The sequence below is a fragment of the Schistocerca serialis genome, chromosome 3 (assembly GCF_023864345.2).
Source record: "Schistocerca serialis cubense isolate TAMUIC-IGC-003099 chromosome 3, iqSchSeri2.2, whole genome shotgun sequence".
Lineage (NCBI taxonomy): Eukaryota > Metazoa > Arthropoda > Insecta > Orthoptera > Acrididae > Schistocerca > Schistocerca serialis.
The window spans coordinates 390,693,652-390,714,324 of record NC_064640.1 but is presented as its reverse complement, the minus strand read 5'-3'; the positions used below and the strand labels follow the sequence as shown (position 1 = coordinate 390,714,324).

At 39.6% G+C, this 20,673-nt stretch overlaps 1 protein-coding gene across 6 annotated transcripts in view; it reads right to left on the bottom strand.

The window, feature by feature from the left end:
• Nucleotides 1–20,673, bottom strand: part of LOC126470233 (neuropathy target esterase sws) — a 199,535-nt gene that overhangs the window by 64,897 nt on the left and 113,965 nt on the right. For all 6 annotated transcript variants that reach the window (XR_007586158.1, XM_050097930.1, XM_050097929.1 and 3 more), the window contains exons 17-20: nucleotides 15,207–15,439; nucleotides 14,641–14,823; nucleotides 11,738–11,893; nucleotides 2,536–2,655 (exon numbers count right to left, since the gene is read on the bottom strand). Coding sequence is in view for 5 of the 6 variants with exons in the window: in XM_050097930.1 (XP_049953887.1) it covers nucleotides 2,536–2,655; nucleotides 11,738–11,893; nucleotides 14,641–14,823; nucleotides 15,207–15,439 (692 nt within the window). In the remaining variant the exon portion in view is untranslated. The remainder of the gene's footprint in view (nucleotides 1–2,535; nucleotides 2,656–11,737; nucleotides 11,894–14,640; nucleotides 14,824–15,206; nucleotides 15,440–20,673) is intronic.

Here is a 20,673-nt window from a genome sequence, read left to right as displayed (position 1 = left end):
AGGTTGGTTTGCACCAGTCAACAGACACTAACGTGTCTACCTTTCTAATGTGGAGAGTGGGTGTCCTTCCATTTCTTATCTTAACCATGTAAGGACAATGACAGGGAGGCTAAAGTGATCTGAGAAGTTTGCGATGTTGGGAGAAAATGTGTTTCATAGTTTCTAGGCCTTTAAAAACAAAATCAGCTTGTTTTCTATGAAGTGTTGTTCCACTCAATCGCATAGGCTCCATTTGTCTTTGGAGTACCATGGGGAAATTTTGAGTAGAGTGTGGGGGCTGAGATGTGGTTTGAAAAACACTCCTGGTGAATGTAGAAGTTCACCATAGACCAATGCTGATGGAGAGGCCTGCAAGTCTTCTTTTAAGGCACTCATTGCAGTATTGTCACTTTGTGCTGCTACCAGCTTGGTGAAACCCGCAGGTGTGGAAATGGTTTCCACTCTAGACAAAGGATTGGTGGTGACGTTTTTCAAACCAGAAACAACATCTTAGTAGTCCTGTCTCTTACCACAAAATGTTGTGATTGGTACACTGGCTGGTGTTGCTGGCAGATTTGCCTGCCAGGCATGAGATGCCTCTGTTCATGTTTTCCGTACAGAAACACAGTGATCTGCACCTACATGCTCTGTTGCCAGAATGACTCATGCTGGTCTGGTGAGGGCGAGGAGTGCACACTGCATCATCCATGAGATGCTATGCAATTTTGTAATTCGTGCACAATAGGGGCTGCGAACCGTCTTGTCAACTTGTCGAGATGTGAGGTGATATAGTCTGTCCCGTCCCTGCCAGACTTCGCAGTAAAACTTGCTGGGTGCTGGCCTCAGATACTGTATCCAGTGTCTATGCCAGCTTGCTCGAGTTTGACTCTTGTGTTGCCAAGAGTAGGGTGCGCTGCATCTTGGCAACTGAAATCCATCTGAACTGTAGGAGTGGGTGAAAGAATTTCTGGTCCAGCCAGGGGTGTGGAGGCATTGCAAGAACTATGACGGCTTTCAGTCACCAATTTTATACCTCTCCAACAATTAAGCAAAGCATTACGTATTAGCGGGGGAAAGCCACTGAGTGAGCTTGACTTTTAGTAACTCACTTTGCAGACGCAGACGGGTTTGTGATGACATTACTAACCTCACTGGAAGAGTGCCAGTCCAATAGAGTCACCATGTGTACATATTTGGTGGAGTCTTGCGTTATCCCAATGGTGAGTAAATGAATTTCTACATTTATGAACTGCAGTGGTGGACAGTCCATCCAATGGGCTGGTACTTTACGTGCCAAGTGGTTCACCTGCACTGTTGGTTTAGTATCAGAGGATGGTGGAGGATAATATGAATATTTGGACTTGTGGCTGTGGGCAGGTACAAGAACGGTTACACTCGGGACACAGGTCAAGCTGGTGTTGGCCACAGACAGGTTGTCATCTGGCTATGCCAGGTTGCCCAGAGACATGCTTTCCTGGCCACGTGACTGCAGCAACTCCTGTGATTGTACTGCAGGTAGCACTTTTGCTTCCAGTCATGTTCATAGTTGCTCCTGGTACTGCTCTCGCAGTGAGGTCACCTCTTTCATGTGCTGTCACTGCTGACTGCACAGTAGCTGCTGCTGATGTTGTAGCTGTTGCTGATGTCATTACTATTGCCGGTGTCATAATTGTTGCTGCAGTAGTTGTAGTTGTTGTAACTATCCAGTGAAAATTTTGTTAGGGTCACCCCTTCATAGATAGTTAACACATGGCACCCTTCACTTACAGATAATACTTTTTACTGGTCTGTAGAAAAACAAGACAAATGACTACTATCATATATAATATTGTCACCCCACTGGGTAACAGGTGCCTAACAACTGCACACATTATTATGCAATATTGCAGTGCCTGTGTTACTCAGAATTATGATGCAACGTTCCTTTGGACATGTATACATGTCTGAAGGAACACAGGGTTGATGACATACGGAAGTTTTGGTCTGGCCATGAGTCATGCTCAGATAGCCAGGTGGCGACCGCTCACAATAAGCAGCATATCCAGGTTCGAGCCCCGGTCTGGCACAAATTTCATTGTCATCATTCCATTCTACAGCTGATGGTTATCCATATTCACAACTGTGGATACACTTAATTACAAGTGATCTACTGACAGCTGCTGCGCATGATCTTTCCAGCATTGGTCATTTGTGATGCTGCAAACAATAGGTGTGGAGTAACACGAAAGCTGAGGTTGATACAAGTACATTATTTGGGTTTGGAGAAGTTCACAGCAATTTATTATCTAAATTTTGACAGGTGCGTGTGCATAATTATTCATACTTTGCATAATTAGTTTGTACTTCGTATAAAATTAAAATGACAGTTTGTTTCTCCTCCGTATTTATGGCAGATGGGAAACTGCAGAACCAGCTGGAGGAACAGCTATTCAGTATATGTGACACATCATTATAAATATTTGATGGGGCAGTAAACATTCTGCCTTTCTTGGGTCTAACATATGCAGTTTCCTATCTGTAACAAAGTCTCCTAATTAAGCAAATGCACGACCATACCTTAGACCAGTCTCGAGCTTTCTGCGTCATTGTAGTGACATCCCTCTCCATGCACCACAGAGCACCCATGAAGGCACCTATGCTGACACCTCCAACCATATCAATTGGAATGCCAGCTTCCTACATAGAAAAAAAACACACATTGGAACTCAGAATTGCTTATAGTAGTAGTATTTTAGACAAAAACATGATCACCAAACTAAAACACCAGTGATAGAAGAATGGGTTTTAATAATTACTTTTTATAAAGTTTCTAATCAATTTACAATATTTATGACACATTATTCATGGCAAGCAAGACATCTTTAAAACTAGAATTCAGTCACACACACTTGCCTAAAAATTGATGAGTTGGACACCCTAAGTATGCCCTACAATCTTCTATCTAAAAATTTAGAAACAACTTGAGGCATCACCAAAACCTTAAAATAAATTCAAAGTTCATTTCATTATCAAGTATGACAGATGGCAAATCAGCCGGTAAACTAGTTGCAGCCCTCTTGTCATGATATAACATAAATTTAGTTCTGGCATAAAGAATTTTTTATGGCAGAAGTACCACACAGTGCTGGGAATATAATGTGACTGCCACTGCTCACAAATCTCTGGTGAAACCACTAGTGAGGTATCACATAAGTCACTGATGAATGCAGCAATACCCTCCACCTGTCTCACTAGTGAGGTCATCATCTTTGGCGGGAGGTGTTCCAAGGTTTGCCACGTGCCTCTGGAGGCAAATACAAAGGGGTATTACCAGTCTCAGGAGATCTAGTTCTTCCATGTAGATGCTGAACCCACTTAATTTCCACTGTACAACTGACAATATCTTAGCAGTGAAGTCCTTCCTTACCATCTAGATAAGTGACCTGTGATTGTTACCTCAGGAGTTGAGGAACATTTTGATGATCCCTGATAAACATCTACAGCTATTCCACTAGTAACTGATCAGTTGCCTTTAGCATCTGATGACACCAAGTTATCAGATGTTTTACAACAAGCTACATATGGATAATCTCTCATTTTTGACTGCTATAAGTGTAGTTTTGGACAGGGACACACAGTTTTTGGTTTTGTCTTGTTTACATGGATGAGTCTCCATATTAGTTTCATTTTGCTTTATTTGCTGTACTTTTACCAATAGTGGAATGGAAGAGGAAAAGGGAGGGGGAGGAGAAAGACAGAGAGTGGGAGAAAGACAGAGAGTGGGAGAGAGACATAGTTTGGTGGGGGGAGATAGAGGGGGGGGAAGAGAGAGAGAGAGAGAGAGAGAGAGAGAGTATGGCTGTAAGGTAGGGGCAGGGAAAACAGCCTAAGAGATGATACCAAGTGGGGAAAAATGAGCAGAGGAAAATATTGGGAGGGGGGGGGGGGAGAGACAGGAGAGTATGAAGAGGACTGGAAATGGTAAAAAAAAAAAAGGGGGAGGGGACAGAATGGGAAATGTCAGAAGGATCATAGTAAGAAAACAGAAATGCAGAACAGGGCAGGTAGTATTGAAGGAACAAATGAAGACTTAGGTTTTGCGTCTCAATAATGAGGTCACAAGAAGCAGTACAAGCAAGAATTGTATAAGGATGGAATAGGAAACTGTCTATGTCGTTTTCAAAGGAAAAACCCTAGCATTCGACTAAAGTGATTAAAAGTTATCACAGGAAAGCTGAGTCTCTATCACCAGACAGGGGTTTGAGAGACAGTCCACTTGAAAGTGAGTCCATTGTTTTAGCCAATGAGCAGCCTTGCTTCATAATATGAGAAGAGAGCAGCAGGAGTAATAAACGTGGATGAGAGAGGGATGCGGGGAAAGAGGAAAGTGAATATGGTGGGAAACACCACACAGCAGTGGTGATGTACATTGTTCCCAGTGAGGAATTCAATCTCTTCCCTACAACTGTGTGTGTGTGTGTGTGTGTGTGTGTGTGTGTGTGTGTGTGTGTGTGTGTGTGTGTGAGAGAGAGATCTGCCTGACAACCAGTTATCAGTTTACAGCAGGATTCCACTGACGAAGGATAAACCCCTTACTTTAGCTAAAATACATTGTCAAAAAAAGGAGTGAGAACTGATACTTATATAGCCATCACTGAAAGATAAAGTTATTCCAATGTGTGGACTGTTTGAAAAGCCCACACAGATATTTATATGGGAAAACTCAACACCCCTCCGCCCCCTCCCCACTCTGGCATCACCATTCTAAGGATGGGAGAAGAAACTTTGACAAGCAAACACAAATGCCAACAACTAAGACCATAGATTACTCCAGTCACAAATTTCTTATGGGAACAACGGAGGCATTCTCTGGAACGACAACTTCAGTGAAACATACTGAAATCAAGATTTAGAGATTTCAATCAAATATAAATGAAATATTATATTGTCAGAATATATGACATGACAGTGTAACATTTAAGGCTTATTGACAGCTCTGAAGTGATAATTTAGTGCCAAACTTAAGATGCTCTTCCACTAATCACTGTATAACATGAGGGGGGGGGGGGGGGGGGCAAATTTTCCATATTTTACTATTAAATTAGTTGTTAATAGTAGCAGTCCCAGATCTTATTCCAACAAAAGCTATAAACAGAACACATACATTCTTCTTTAAAAACTTATTATTAACAATATCTGTCACAATGTGAAATAAATGCATTTTTTCAATTCACATAAGGAATGACTTTATCGCAAATGATATTCAATAGTCTTTGCATGGTTACGTATTCATTTTCTTCAGCATTGGCAATGTACATCCTTTTATTATTATTATTATTATTATTATTATTATTATTATTATTAGATAAGGAAAGAATGTTCCTGCAATGAGACTGAAAATGAGTTTCTGTTGTAACACAACATAATGTATTTTTGGGTTTCATTCTGTGTTTTTTCTTTTCTTTGGGTCTCTTGTCATAGGATTGTGATACTGCTACTGTCCAGTCCTCAATAATGTCCATTGCTACCACTTCAAAAGAATGCTGGATTCTTTCTGAAGCACTTTCAAACTGGCACACATTCTAAATGTTTTCAATCAATATATCTTAGAATTTTTTCATAAAGGCCGAAGTAGTGCTCACACTTACCGAGTGACCCCTAACTGGAACACGTATAGTTATGTTTTTCCATTCTTTACCCTCCGCATGAATCTGATAGATGTATAATGGTCTTAATATGGTTTGGATCCTGGAGCTTAGTAATTACAAAATCATATAAAAGGAACAAACAGAATTCGATTTTTTTTCTGCACCTTCTATAAAACAATGAAATTTACTTGACTGGTTATTGTGAAAGGGAAAATTAAGTACATAGATCTGTGCAGTAATGTTTGGTTTAGGCAGAAGCAAGTTCTGTGCATAATGAAATTTGAGCATGTTTCTGTGCCTATGGAGTATTGCTTCAGTTGTGCATCGGAATTACTGATTTCCTGTTCAGAAGGTTACAATACATAGTAATCAATGTAAAATTGAGTAAAATGTAAGTGATATCTGGCATTCCTCAAGGAAGTGTAGTACGTCCTCTGCTGTTCCTAATCCATATAAATGATTGAGAAGACAATCTGAGCAGCCCTCTTAGAAAGTTTGCAGATTATGATGTCATTTACCATCTAGTCTAGTCATCAGATATCAAAACCAACTGCAATATGACTTAGGCATGATATCTCTATGGTGCAAAATGTGGCAATTGTCTCTGAGTAAGGAAAAGTGTGAGGTTATCCACATTAGTGCAAAAAGAAATTAGTTAAATTTTGGTTACACAATAAATCACATAAATTTAAAGGTTGACAATTCAGCTAAACATCTAGGATTTACAATCATGAAAACTTAAATAGGAACAATTGCATAAATAATGTTGTGGGAAAGGCAAAACAAGGATTGCATTTTACTGGCAGAAAACTTAGAATATGCAACAGATCTATCAAAGAGACTGCCTACATTACACTTGTCTGTCCTCTACAAGAATAGTGCTGTGCTGTATGGGACCCCATAGGATAGGATTGATGAAGGACACTACAGAAGTCCAAAGAAGGGCAGCTTGTTTTGTATTAGCATGAAATAGGAGAGTGAGTGTCATGGATATTATAAGCAAGTTGAGATGGCAATCATCAAAACAAAGGCATTTTTCAATGAAATTTCAATCACCAATTTTCTCTCTGAGCATGAAAATATTTTATTGTCACCAACCTACATAATAGGGAGAAATGATCATGATAATAAAATAAGATAAATCTGAGCTCATACAAAAAGATTTAAGTGTTCATTTTCCCCTCGTACTGTTAGAGAGGAATAGTCTGAAGGTGGTTCACAGAACACTCTGCCTGGCACTTAAGTGTGAATTGCAGAGGAGTCATCTAGATGTGGATATGTAGATGAAGTTTGGCTGACTGCATACACTTTTCCTTTCTCTCTCTCTCTCTCTCTCTCTCTCTCTCTCTCTTTTAATTATTATTGAGTTGAGTCTCTATGGGCTGCATGGTAACAACCAACTTCACTCTAGAGTCTAGTGTCCAGGTCTTGTTCTTGTTCCATCTTTGACTTCCTGCCAGTATCTTCTGAGCCCACCAAGAAGTGCCTGTTTATGCTCTTCGGATAATGGTCCTCTCATCTTTTGGATGTTGATGCCATTTTAAAATCTTGGTAGTTGTTCACCAATCTTCTAAATTTGTTCCTGTCAGGAATTTCTCTCTCTAAAGATACCAATCTGCCTAAGATCTTTTTTCACATTCTTCAAACCATCTTGGCCTTCTTTTCTTAGATTGGATGAGACTCCATATTCTTTTTGTTAGTCAATCACTGTCCACCCTCATGAGATGACTGTAAAATAACAATTGTCTCTTCTTAATGGATGCTGTGATAGGTTTTGGATGCATATAGATGTGTTTTACAACTGTATTATAATATCGGAACTTGATGTCAATGGAGTCATGTGCCTTCTGAAAATCAACAAACATGACCACGTAGTTATTTCCTACAGTTTTCTGGTACCTGATGATGTTCTTCAGGTTAAAGATCTGTTCTGCGCAAGAACGGCCCTTTCGGAAACCAGTTTGATATTCCACAATCAGTTGGTCAAGATGACCTTCTATTCCAGGCTCATCCAAGAATTGCGCCTGGTGGGCGCGCCCGCGCCCCATGGGTGCAAGACAGTGTAGTTCAGCACCCCGTCCATGACCGTGTGTCGCTAGTGTTGCCATAGGAACGACAGAGAGAGAGAGAGAGAGAGAGAGAGAGAGAGAGAGAGTTGCAGAGCAAGTGAGACGGCACAGCGCTGCTCTGCGCTGGACTACTCCGCGGTCAGATCTAACCTAAACAAAATATTCTATCTTAGAATTAATTTTATGTAAGGGATACAGAGTCTCATTCTTACTGTTGGTAGTTACAAGTAAGTATTTTTTGTTGTATTTCGTGCTACAATTTTTGTAACTCTTTTCAGAGTTTAGAAATCGGATCCTTAGTTTGTTGTTTTGTACGTAATAATTTTAACTAACCAAGTTTGAAAACTTATTAAAATAGAATTAAGGTTATAAAGCTCTTTAATTCTTACAGTTAACATTGTTAAAGAAGACAAGTAACATTTTACTCGTTTCTCTTTTTCGAGGAAACAATTTTGTCTAGGTCTGGTACAATATTCCGTAAGACTGCTAACCTAAAAGAATTGGTCAAATTTTTATCGCCAAGGAATGAACGGTTCTTAGTTTTAGGGAGCTTTAAAAGAGAGAAAAAGCGCTCACAAATATACGTGGCACCAAACATTGAGAGAACTTTGGCTGCGTGCTTGTGCAAAAGAGACAGCTGTGGAAGACAGCTGTAAAAGTCATCCAGAGTTTTACACATAAGAAAGCGGTCCTTTAGGCGGATATGGCACTGTAGGTCAATCAACTCTAGTTAAAGCACTTGTAAGACGTCCTCTGCCCGAAAGGAAAATGGGCGAACAAATATATCTATCGGCTGGCGTTCGGGTGGTCCGCACGGCCAGCTAAGCGGCACGACTCGGCCACTGCAGCAACATACGAATTCGCCCGGGGCGCTGGCCGTGGGTGATCGTGGGCGCTCGCGCCCCAGGGGCACAGTTTGGATGAGCCTGTTCTATTCTGTTCTGTATTGCTTTGGAGAGAATCTTATATGGAACGGATACTAATGAGATGCCCCTATAGTTATTGACATTCTTTTTATCACTTTTTTTTGTGTACAGGATGGGTTAAAGCTGACTGCCATTCAGTTGGTATCATCCTTTAGTTTAGTATTGTGTAACTTTCATTAGTTTGTATTCTTCACATACTTCTTTATGAGGATCATTTGCATTGACACTCAGTATAACTTCACATTCCTGGCAAAAATAACAGGTCTCAGTTTTCGAAATGTTGGCTGACTGACTTATTTAATTTATTTATTGGGGGGTGGGGGCAGGGGTGGGGTGTTTAAGAGACCAAACAACAAGGTCATCAGTCCCACAATCCAAGAGTGTAGATATCCACCAAGAACATTTTCTGAGCTTTTCAGGAGAGTCATAACAGTATAAGGAGGAGGGCTAACACCGTCATGGACATCTTTTGCACTTTCAATAATAAAACAAAAGATGAAGCAAATAGGGAAGTCAGCAGTTGGGTGTTCCTGTGGCTCTGCATGCAACAGGAAATGTTCCACCTGCAGCTGTTGCACCTCTGGTCCATTATAGTCAAGAGCGCCCACTGTTTAACAGAGTGCAACACGCAAAATAGAAAACCGAAAGTGGCATAAAAGAGGCAAACCAAACCTAAAAGTGATTAAGCAGAATAAAAGAGAGAGGAAAGAGAAGCCTGGCTCTAGGAGGTAGGATCAAGGAACCCCAAGACCTAGCAGACAGCCGGAGATACCCCATTCCCAATCACCCTGCCCCTTCTCCGGAGATAGGTTAACACCTTATAAATGAGAAGGAAAACCACTTTCATGGAGAAAACTGAGAACCTCGTAAACCATCTGGGAGTCGTCTGCCAATTTTAAAGGCAGTATGTCCAGAAGCCCATACTCAGCATGGAGGGGGCATTCCACAAAGAAATGAGCTATTGTCTGTAAGGCACCACAACAACAATGTGAGAGTCTCTCAGTAAACAAAATAAAAACATGTGATAACCTGGTATGATTGATATGGAGACATCACAGAACCATGGATTTCTTCCACGAGAAGCAGAAGGAAGAGCCCTACGCTACAGTAGCGTCCTTGATTGTGCAGAGGATACTAGATGGGCAAGCAGCCCACCAGACGTTCTATTTCCGAGTGAGCAGAGATATTATGTGCACCCAAAAATCCACATCTGGGATCAGCAAAGCAAACAAGGAGCAAGTAAGGCCTCAAAATCCCCAGTCATGCGGGGTAAATAAAATTTAGTGATGCTAAGCTGCGTCATATGCCTCATGCAGGTCAAAAATGACTGTGATAAGGTGTTGGCATTTAGAAAAAGCCTGTCGGACTGTTGCTTCCAACCTAAGCAGATGGTCAGTTCTGTATAGTCCATCCCAGAAACCAAACGGATTGGGGGGGGGGGGGGAGGGAGGGAGGGTAGTTGGCTCTGTGAAGTGCCCAAAGTGGCAGTTGATCTGTCTGGTGGTGACAAGGAAACAAAAGGATCACCAGGAAGTGGTCACTGTCACAAAGGTCATTCTGTTGTGACCAATATAGCAAAGCCACTAGATTAGGGAAGAAACTGTTATATTGACAGCTGAAAAGGAGGAGGTTAGCATTTATTGTTCCATCAACACTGAGATCATTAGAGACAGAGCACAAGCTCAGTTTAGGGAAGGTTGGAGGAGGAAAGGGGTCATGCCCTTTTAAAGGAACCATCCTGGCATTTGTCTAACACGATTTAGGATATCACAGGTTGGCAATGAAGTGGGTAGGAGAACCTTCATTGAGGCGGCATAGATCATGGTCTATGAGAAGCTAGTCAATTAAAAGGCCCCTACCAGATGAGGCTGTACTCCCCCACAGGGAGTGGTGTGCACTGAAGTCCCCAAGGAGGAGAAAAGAGAGGGAAAGTTGTTGGATTAATGTGCTCCATTCAACATAAATAAGTGGCCTGCTTGGAGGTAGGTAAACATTACAGATAGTAATCATTGAGGCTGTCTACACCTGCACTGCTATTGCCTCCAATGAGGTAGGAAGGGGAATCCATTCAGTTACAACATCTGTACGGAAAAAAGTAGAGACCAGAGACCATTCCAGATGTCCTCTCGGGACGAGCATGGTTCCAACAGAATGCACAATAACCACGGAATATTGGAGAATGGTCATGAGTGAAGTGTGTTTCTTGGAGAGCAATGCAAACCCCAGAAAAGGGGAAATAAGATATATAGTTCTGGCAGGTGACAGTAGCACCCATTACAATTCCACTGAATGATCATACGACTGGTGGCCAGGTTACATGTGAAGGTGCCAGGAGTTCCGAGCATGCCACAGGATCACTGCCTGTCACCTGTGGGGATGGAACTACATCCACAAACATCGACACAGAATCTGACTGCATGTTGCAGGGTGCAGGTGGATATCTGGTGCCTCCGGGGCCACCAGAGGATCCTTGTCCCAATTCTTCTTCTTCTTCTTCTTCTTCTTCTTTTTTCATAACCTTTGGTGGGCAAGGGTCATCCCAGAGGCTATCTGAATTGAGGGCAGGGACTGATGAAGAGCAGTTCCTTCAGCCATTATTTGGCACTGGGCCTCTCATTCAGAGGTTACCGGGGAGAGGAACCCCAAGATGAAGCCCTCTCACTGGCAGATGCCAAAGAGAGAGAACACTTCTCTGGCCAAGTGTGGGAAGTGGTTCCCACAAAGGTACAGAGGGAACCAAGAGAATACACCTGGCCATCTGATACTTGTATTTTTTGCTTGCTATTTATTCTCTTCATAGGTCTGGGCTGGGGAGCTCAGCCCACCACAGGTTTACACTGTGCAGTTTTGTTTGCAGTTTGTGACTTGTGGATGCTAGTAATCTTTCATGTTTATACCTGACTGCATTCCTGCAAGCTTTGCAACTATTTATCAGTGATAGAAAGAATGTCAGAGATTAAAGCGGAAGTTTGGAATAAGCTTTTGTGCTAATGCAAATTTCAAAACATAACAGTATGGAAATTGGTCATATCTCAGAAATAGTCTTTTTTTCCCCAGCTGATTTGAATAGAAACTGTACTCTGACAATGTAACTACCTACATCTAAGTAGAATAAAGGAAATGAAATTGTTCATACCTCAATTGCTTTGACCATGCCTACATGTGCAGCTCCACGTGCACCACCACCTCCCAGAACAAGGCCTATTGAAGTACCGGTAAGCCACCGAGCCAAACGGGAGAAGTCTGACTGTGCATCTGGAACAGTCTGCAAGACTCTTTTATACAGTTCCTCCTGAAAAATAAAAAAAAGTAGATATATATATATATATATATATATATAAAATAGGAATCAGCTGAAATGACACGAAAATAGAAAAAATCAAAGCTCTGAGTTTTCAAAACAGGCCTTTTTTATTACGATCATCAGATCATCCTTAATATTTATTTTATGCACCTTAACAGCATTCCATTATGACAAAGAGGCTATGCAATCAGTTCTCTTACTATTCTTAAGTCTCTCCACGAGGAATTGTTCCAGCGAAACAGTGCTGTACCTTGAACATCTCTGATATCATGTCTAACTCCACACAGCCTTAATATAAAGAGAGGGCCACTAAGCTGCCAACACCATCACAGAGCTCGCGAGGACTGTGCTGTGTCACTGGAAAAAAATGTATGGGTGAAACTGGAGAGCCCTACAGAGCAAACACCTGAGAACCTTATTTGGGCAAATCAAGCTGTCAGGGACAGAGCATCACAGGAAACTCGGAAACCTCCGAGTTCATTGTATGATACCTAGTGAGCTATCTGTGAAATGGATGGTGAAATACTGTTTACTGAATACAGCAGGTTGTTGCTACATCACATGAAATGATTGAAATTTTAAGCAATATTCCATAATGTTTATTATCTCATAATCTATTCGAAGTCCAAATTTCCATTTGGCAGTTTGATGTGTGCAAAAATTATGAGTAAGAATTTTCCTCAAAATGTTCCACTGTTAATGGTACTAATACATTTATAAGACTTGCGGTTATGAGGAGACTACAGAAAAAGTAACTTAACATTACTATGGTAGCCCAAGTAACTTTTATTGAATCCTGCACTGCACTCCGGAGTGTCAGAGATACATGACACTGGTTTTCAACACAAAATGGTTCAAATGGCTCTGAGCACTATGTGACTAAACTTCTGAGGTCATCAGTCTCCTAGAACTTAGAACTACTTAAACCTAACTAACCTAAGGACATCACACACATCCATGCCCGAGGCAGGATTCGAACCTGCGACCGTAGCAGCAGTGCAAATCGGGACTGAAGCGCCTAGAACCGCTCAGCCACAGCGGCCGGCGTTTTCAACACAGTCACCACCTCTCCATAAGCAGTGGTAGAACAGTTTTACCAATTGTTCAGTTCCTCAACTACAGAAATCTGCTCCTTGGTCATGGAACCATCTGAGAGGCTATGTTAGAATGTTCTCATTGTTTTAAAATCTACAATTGCTACGAATCAGCTCCTCAACTGGTTGAACATTGTCATCTGCAATCAATGTCAATGGTATTCTTTCCTGATCAGCATCATCCATATTGTGACGCCTTGGTCAAATTTTTTCCACCATTTCACTACTGCTGGACTCAACATTGTATTTGGTCCATATATCACCAGAATTTCAGAATAAATCTGGTGCAATTTAGACTTTCCCCCCTTTGAATCATACTGTCTGGTATACTTCAACTGTGGAGTATGTTTCCAGCTGCCATTCCATCTCATTCACACATTGTTAAGCTCCTGTTATCTGTACTGCAGCAGAACTGTGTCTGAAGTAAATCCAGAAACTCTCTTCTGTCAATGCGCCACTTTTATAGCAATGATCATAGAGTGGGACAATGTGAAATTTACTTCTGAAACTCCCAACATAGTTCCGAGTTGGTGATTATAATAGCTAAAGTAATATGCATTAAAAATAGCACAATAGTGTGAGAGGCTAAAGAGAAGGTAGTTGGAAATCTATATTCCATATTAATTCATAACAAGTTAATGAACACAACTGCCTGAAGATATCCAGTTTTCTTACCGAGCACCACTGTTAGAGGTTGGGATTTAACTGGGTGAGCAATCTCGGCAGAAGATAAACAAACTCAAAATTAGGAAAAAAAAAATGTTTTAAGCTATAATCACAAGTTTTTATGTTGCCTACTGGCTACTGGTTTCAGTACACAGTATCATCCTCAGAGCATCCCTGGCAAGCAGTCCTCATGCCCATTTCCCAACCAGGGCATAAGCAAAATAAAAAATTGTGATCATAGACTACTACAAATACTTTTTTTCTGATTGTGTTGGTTGCTGTCCCAAACCAGCAGTTTATTGGGAATATGTAAGACTCAAATTTGCTGTTTACAAGTAAGAAAATGTTCCAGTGCAACACAATGACGGCTCTTGAGAACATATATGAATGGGTGACACTGAATACAAACTTGTAAATAACAGAGGATGACATATGTTACACAGTCTTGTACATGGCAACAGGTGTGCAGATTTGCAAAAGCAAATTCTAGATAATGATGCATTAAACGAAGGAACAATAGACATCCAGGGATTTTGTAACATGTTTGTGTTTTCATAAAAAAGGTATATGAAATGTAATTTCTGGATAACTGTCCAACATGTGAAGTAAGGACAGAAACTATGCTTCAAGGTCATTCATCTAGCGGACTGAGACACCATTTGTTGGCCTTCAATACTTTAGACAAGTGAGCCATTTGCTGGTACCAAATATCTTCATTTCTTTGTCACCCATTTTCAAGTCCAATATAAACATGCTGCACTAAAAATGTCCTCATAGCAGTCATTTATATTGTATGTTTATGTATGAAATCTGAAAAGTGAAGATCAATATGAAGGAAATGACAATAAATATCTGCAGGACCTTCTATCATAGAATTGATTCCCAAAATGCTCTTGTTCCTAGTAAATGGATATGCTTTTTATGGATATGAATTCAGAGACACAAAATACATAAAAAGATCACCCTGTTACTTACAAGTCTAGCATTTGTCCTTTCAGTAAAGAGACGTTTTTTGCAGAGAATGTGGTGGTGCGCCGATACCCAGTTTCTGTTGTTCAACCACGCCACTGTATTTTTTGGTTTTTTACTGCGATCACGATGCAGCAGAACAAGCTCCTTCTGTGTCCGTACTGCCAGGCGTTCTATTTCTTTTTCAATCTGAAATTGAAAGTATGAGAGTATATGTCAACACATAAACAATACAAAATAGTTTATATATAAAACGTAGGCCAGAGACAAAATAAAGGAATATTCACTCTCATATATATCACACAAATATAAGGTTAAATACGGTAACATACATTTGTAAGAGTACTATATATAATGGAAAAAGCAAAGGTAAAATCTCATTGTACAGTTGAGGGCCTGTAACTTCAACAAGCACATGACACAATACTGAGAAGCACCAGAAAGCTAGCAGTATTTACTGCTTGTCAACAACTCAGTGCCTCAAGTATATGGTAAGTTGTTACCTTTACTTGTTCCATTAAATATAGATCCTATGAACTGTGCGTATCTTCTTCACAATGAAAAATATTTACCTTTCCCACTGTTGGCTCCTTCTCTGCCAAACCAACTATAAGAATGCAGTCAGCCTGACGTACACAGCGTTGAGTCCATGGAGTAAACTGGAAGTCACACTGATAAAGTGTAATTTTGTGCTGGTCTTCCTGCTGAAGACACCAAGAAGTTAACCTGTAGTCATTCTTTGGATCCAAAATGGATGGACCCAGAGAATTCCGAATCACATCTGATGTCAGTCTTAAAGTAGGACCTGAAATATAAAAGGTCACACATATTTCAGTATCCTTGTATTTATTTGTGGTTAAGATGAAACAGGCTGTTCTTACCAGTAATGCTCATTTTATTTGTTTATTTTCATTCAATAGGGCTTCTGTGTCATGTCGTGGAAAAAGGCATATCAAGAGCATTTTAAAAGAAAAAGTTCATGACAATAAAATAATAAATTACAAAATTCCAGGATGAGAACAACAATTAAAACAAGAATAAATTTAAAGAAATAAATTTTATTTTATTTTACAAGACACTAATAATTGAAAAGGAACCATCCTATCATCCACTTGAAAAAAAAATTTCAAAATAGGATGACTGGACTATACAGATAAATAAACCTTAATCCCCTTTACATGAACAGTGTTTCACACTTTTCAATCATTTCAGTGATCCACACATATCTTAACACAATAAAGCAGAGAAGATACTTACATATGAACAGGAAATATACTGTTCCACTCATTTCTGTGAATTATATTATCATAATAAAATTATTAGCTCAAATTATTCCTGTGACAATTAGAGAGTTCACGTAGAGAAATTTCTCCAGTTTGAGTTGTCAGTAAGAGCCTGTAACTCTTGAGGAAACCTACTGAAAATATACAGTGTGGTCTGTTGCATAATTTACTGAACAACAGTTAATGACTTGTTTGCAACATAAAGCTTAATCTTCTGCCTTCATTAGTAGGATGCTGCCCCCTTTCTTCAAATAAAGTTCATGTTGTCAAAAACAAATAAATGTGCTGTAATGTCTGTGTAAAAGTCCCGCAAATGTTAGTAAAAGTTAACCGAAATGAGCTTCCTGATTTAACACAACTGTTGCTCGCTTTTGGGCTAATAATATTCTCTGCATCTGAACAGAGTTGTCCCATATGGTATCAAGAAATGGTAGTATGCAATTTAAACTAGTTTCTGGGTATCAAAGGTGCAGATTAATGAAAATTTTCTAGCTGTAAAACTAGCACTGAACTTCTGCAAGGGGTGATGAGAGTTTCTATCTTTCGCTAGTCCTAGAAATCTGATGTCATCCGTGTCTCCGATTGTACAACCACCGTAAGACAATTGAATGCAGTTGTAGACAAAATTGCATGTAATGAGTTTATTGCAATTGAAATTCAGCCTGTTAGTTATAATCCAAGAGTCATAACTATTAGTATGCTTGTTTTCACATGTGCTTATGGATGATATCCACTGCCCCCCCCCCCCCCCAAAAAAAAAAACCTTTCATGAAGACTTCAATTTTCCTCATATAGATGTATATAGCCTTAGCATAAATAAGAAACACTAATGCCTGCACAAAAAACACCAAAGAAAGAACCCGATAATCATCTAAAATGTTCAGTGTACCTATCAGACACTTGATTTGAAGGAAGCTGAACCATTAACTTCAAACAAACCAAAACTATATTCAAAGCTATTTCAGGGAGAGAGCTGGGGGAGGGGATGCCACACTTTCACTTGATCACCTAAATGAAAATAATAAATTTTAATCCAATTGAGAGCTGTCTCCTTTCCTCAATAAGGAAAAATTCAATAAAAAGATTGCAGAAGTGCAATTATAAAACGATAGGCATGGCACAGCTTGAGCTTCTCTACTAGAATAGTGTGTCACATGCCATGTTACAACGTCCTTAACAGACTCTGACGTGACAACTTACTTCAATGGTGGGGATAAAGTGGGGTGCCATCACACCTAAAGAGACTTTTGTTGACTTTTAAAAAGCCATTCTGCCACTAATCTGGATATCCGCCTTGAAACTGCACAAAAATACAAAATATCCTATACAAAAAATGTGCCCTTGTAAGAATTCATAACTGCTGCCTTAAGGTTGATAAACACTTGACAGAACAGAATGTCAAAACATTCCAACATGCATTTAAAATGGCAGTATTACACAGAATGCAACGGGACAGGGCAGAATGGAAAGGGATGTCAATATCAGGATTTCTCAGGAAGGAAGTTTTGACATTGACAACGGTGGAGAAAAGAAAGATGATGTCCGCTAACATCAGAAGTCAAACCTGTTATCACATTCACTTATGTTATAACAGAGGAGTTTGTGGTTTTGTGTCATCTTAGTATTTATTTTACTGTTTGTTCTATTTCTGTGACACATTGTAAAGGCTCCATGTGGACTTCGATATTTTTACTGTTCCTCCACAAAATGAGGCAACAGATCAGAGAGTGAAAAATAATTTAGGTTTCCCAATATCTGGACCAAAATGGCTACACTGTGCATAAACAAGGACATAAATTGATGAACCTATTTTCATAAAAAATCTATTTTTGCCAGTGAAAAATTCAGCTCCACTGAAGTACAGAAATACAGTGTTTCTTCATGTTAACTGGTACCTGAAAGGAAAAAATACACTCAACAAGGTTAAAAGGCTCTGTTTGTTGCCTTTCAATTATTATTTTGTAGGTATGTATGTATGTATTTTCTCAAGCAAATAAATGTTTTGAAATGTTTGAACAGCAATTTTCATATTGCTTCACTTCTCAGCATTTCATAGTAAATAGTTTGTCAAGTACATATGTTATGAATTTTTCTGTGGCTATTAATGAACTTTAACACCACTAGTTTCTTAATTCTGAAACTATATTCCAACTTTTTGTACCACAAAATGTATCTCAAAACCTCAATTTCACTGTTTTGCTCTGTGTTAAATAAAGTGATTCCATATTGAGCTTCTGTTTAGCATGTACACACAAGTATTTGGCAGTGATGTTGCCTTCCATTTCATTACACTGATTTCCAGTGTGAATCTGCCTTTACTTTCAGAGTTTTTATATACCTTCATACTTGGATAAATACACTGCCTTCTCCACCGTTAAAATTATGTACTGAGGTTCACTCAATCTTGAATTGATCTTCCTGCTAGCCATGTGTGCTCTGTCAGTTTAAGAAAATAAGGTGTATCACTGTCCAGAAGTATCATCATAATCTTACTGCCTTCTCTCCTACGTCCTTTTCATATTTTTTTACTTCAGGTATGACAATTGAATCATACCATTTGCAAAACAAAGTAACAGTCATCTGCCTTTGATTGATTCTTGTAAAAAGACAGGCAGTTTTTCAACATTTCTGAAAGCCCATGGGTTTTGTAATTTTATTATCAACAGAAGGGGTATTTTGTGGTTTCCTGTGGAGTCAACACAGATCAGCATGGTCTTTACTAACTTCATGGGCAGGAGCACTGGTTTCCCTTTTAGAAGCTAACTTGTTTCAGGCAAAGCCTTCCAAATAAGACATGTCTCATCTGCACTGTATAAAAATTTGGGGTCATAAGATTCTGCCTCAATTTTGAATTTTTTTAATAACATTTTCAGCTGCTTTTGGGTTACAACATAAATCCACCTTGCTCTGAAATTCTGTAGCCAGCCAGTGCTTGTTTTAAGTGAAGACAAACTGTCAATTTCTTTACTAAAAGTCTTGCTTTTTTTTTTTTTTGCAAACTGTCGGCCCTGAAAGAGGGTTTCCTAATGCTCACTGCTGCAAAAACCACTTGAAAACGGCCTCCTCAAGCTCTGTGTTTTCTGCTGTTTTATTTGCTTTTCTCAATGAATTATCATCTTCATTCTCAAGGGCAGACACAAAGTTTAAAACTGAGGACTTGTTCTTCTTTTTGTCTGAAATTGTTGATTTTCCCATGCTGATCCTCTTGGTTAACTGCTTACCACTCATGTCTTTGTCTAATAGTTCAAGGACTTTTATTTTGTCTGTCAACAAAAATACAATTTGTTTATTTTTAGTAGACATATGCCACACAGTAAACTAAAATACACTCACAAACAAGAGTCAGAAGACAGAACCTATAGTGACAAATCAGTGTACACCTTATGGTCATGAGACAGATTGATGTAGGCCACACTGAATGTTGGTCACACAAACCCAACATTGTGCATATTGCATACACAACATTGTGCATATTGCATGTACAACAATGTGCATACTGTATTCATTGTTCACTGTATGATTTTACCTTTTAATACATTTGCTGTAGATTAATTTTTGAAGGGTAAAGAAATGTACAGTGTACTGTAATAACTCTTGAACAAAACCAGCAATTTTAGCCATACAGTACAAATTACTTTTTCCTTAAAGTGATGTGGATAACTGGTGATAAGGATAGTTGGAGTTTGGACAATAGGAGTTACATTGCACACTGTAACAAATTGAGCCCACTCCTGTGTACCTGCAGCCTTTAAAAGGTGGGGTGGCTTCCATGCTTCAACCACAACAGAGGGTTATCTGTGGTTCCTTGAGTGGGGCAGCAGCCTTTTCAGCAGTTGGAGGGACAATAGTCTAGACTCATCTGGCCTTGTAACATAACCCAACATGGCCATTCTGTTGTCGCACTACTGATGGCTGGAAACCAGTGGAAACTACTGCTGTTATTTTTCTTGAGGTCATGTAGCTCTACTGTATGCCTTAATTATGACAGCACCCTCTTGGGTAAAACATTCCAAAATTAAAATAATACCTCATTTGAATCTCCAGGGAAGAATTACTCAAGAAGACAATGTCACCAGGAAAAATAAAAGAAGCACTCTACAACCTGAAGTGTGAAGTGTTGAATCCTTTGTTGGAGGTGGTAGGTTAGAGAATTTAAAATGAGAGATGAATAGGTTAAGGGGTAACCTACCACTTTGGAGAAAGTAATGTGTTATTCCCTCTCTCTCTCAAACAGACTATCTCTCTAACAGATGAAGGGCAATTGTGACCTTGAGCAAGTATCTTGTTATTTTAGTAAGTAAGTGTTTGTTTTCTGCATGCATGAGAATGAAAGTGGATGCAGTGTATCTGCAATGCAGGGCGATGGGCACATGGATTCCTGTTCTTGGAGACACCTGCTCATCAGGGTAGTTATTCCATGAAAACACTGTCCCACCTCCGAGATTTGCTGCAGACCATGGAACCTCACTGGGCATGACAATGTTCATGACATTGCTTATCAATCTAAACCCAGAGAGGACATACAGAGTGCAAATTTTAAAGACCAATCTGTACCATGAACTATGTTAATGTCATACACTGAAGTAAAATAAAAAAGGAATGTATATAATGGATATGAAATACAAGCGAGATAAAGAAGCAGCATGTTGTTGTTGTTGTTGTTGTTGATGATGATGATGATAGGTTTGTGGGGCGTTCAACTGTGGGGTCATCAGCACCCATACCAAGTCCCAATTTTTTCACAGTCAAATTTCTT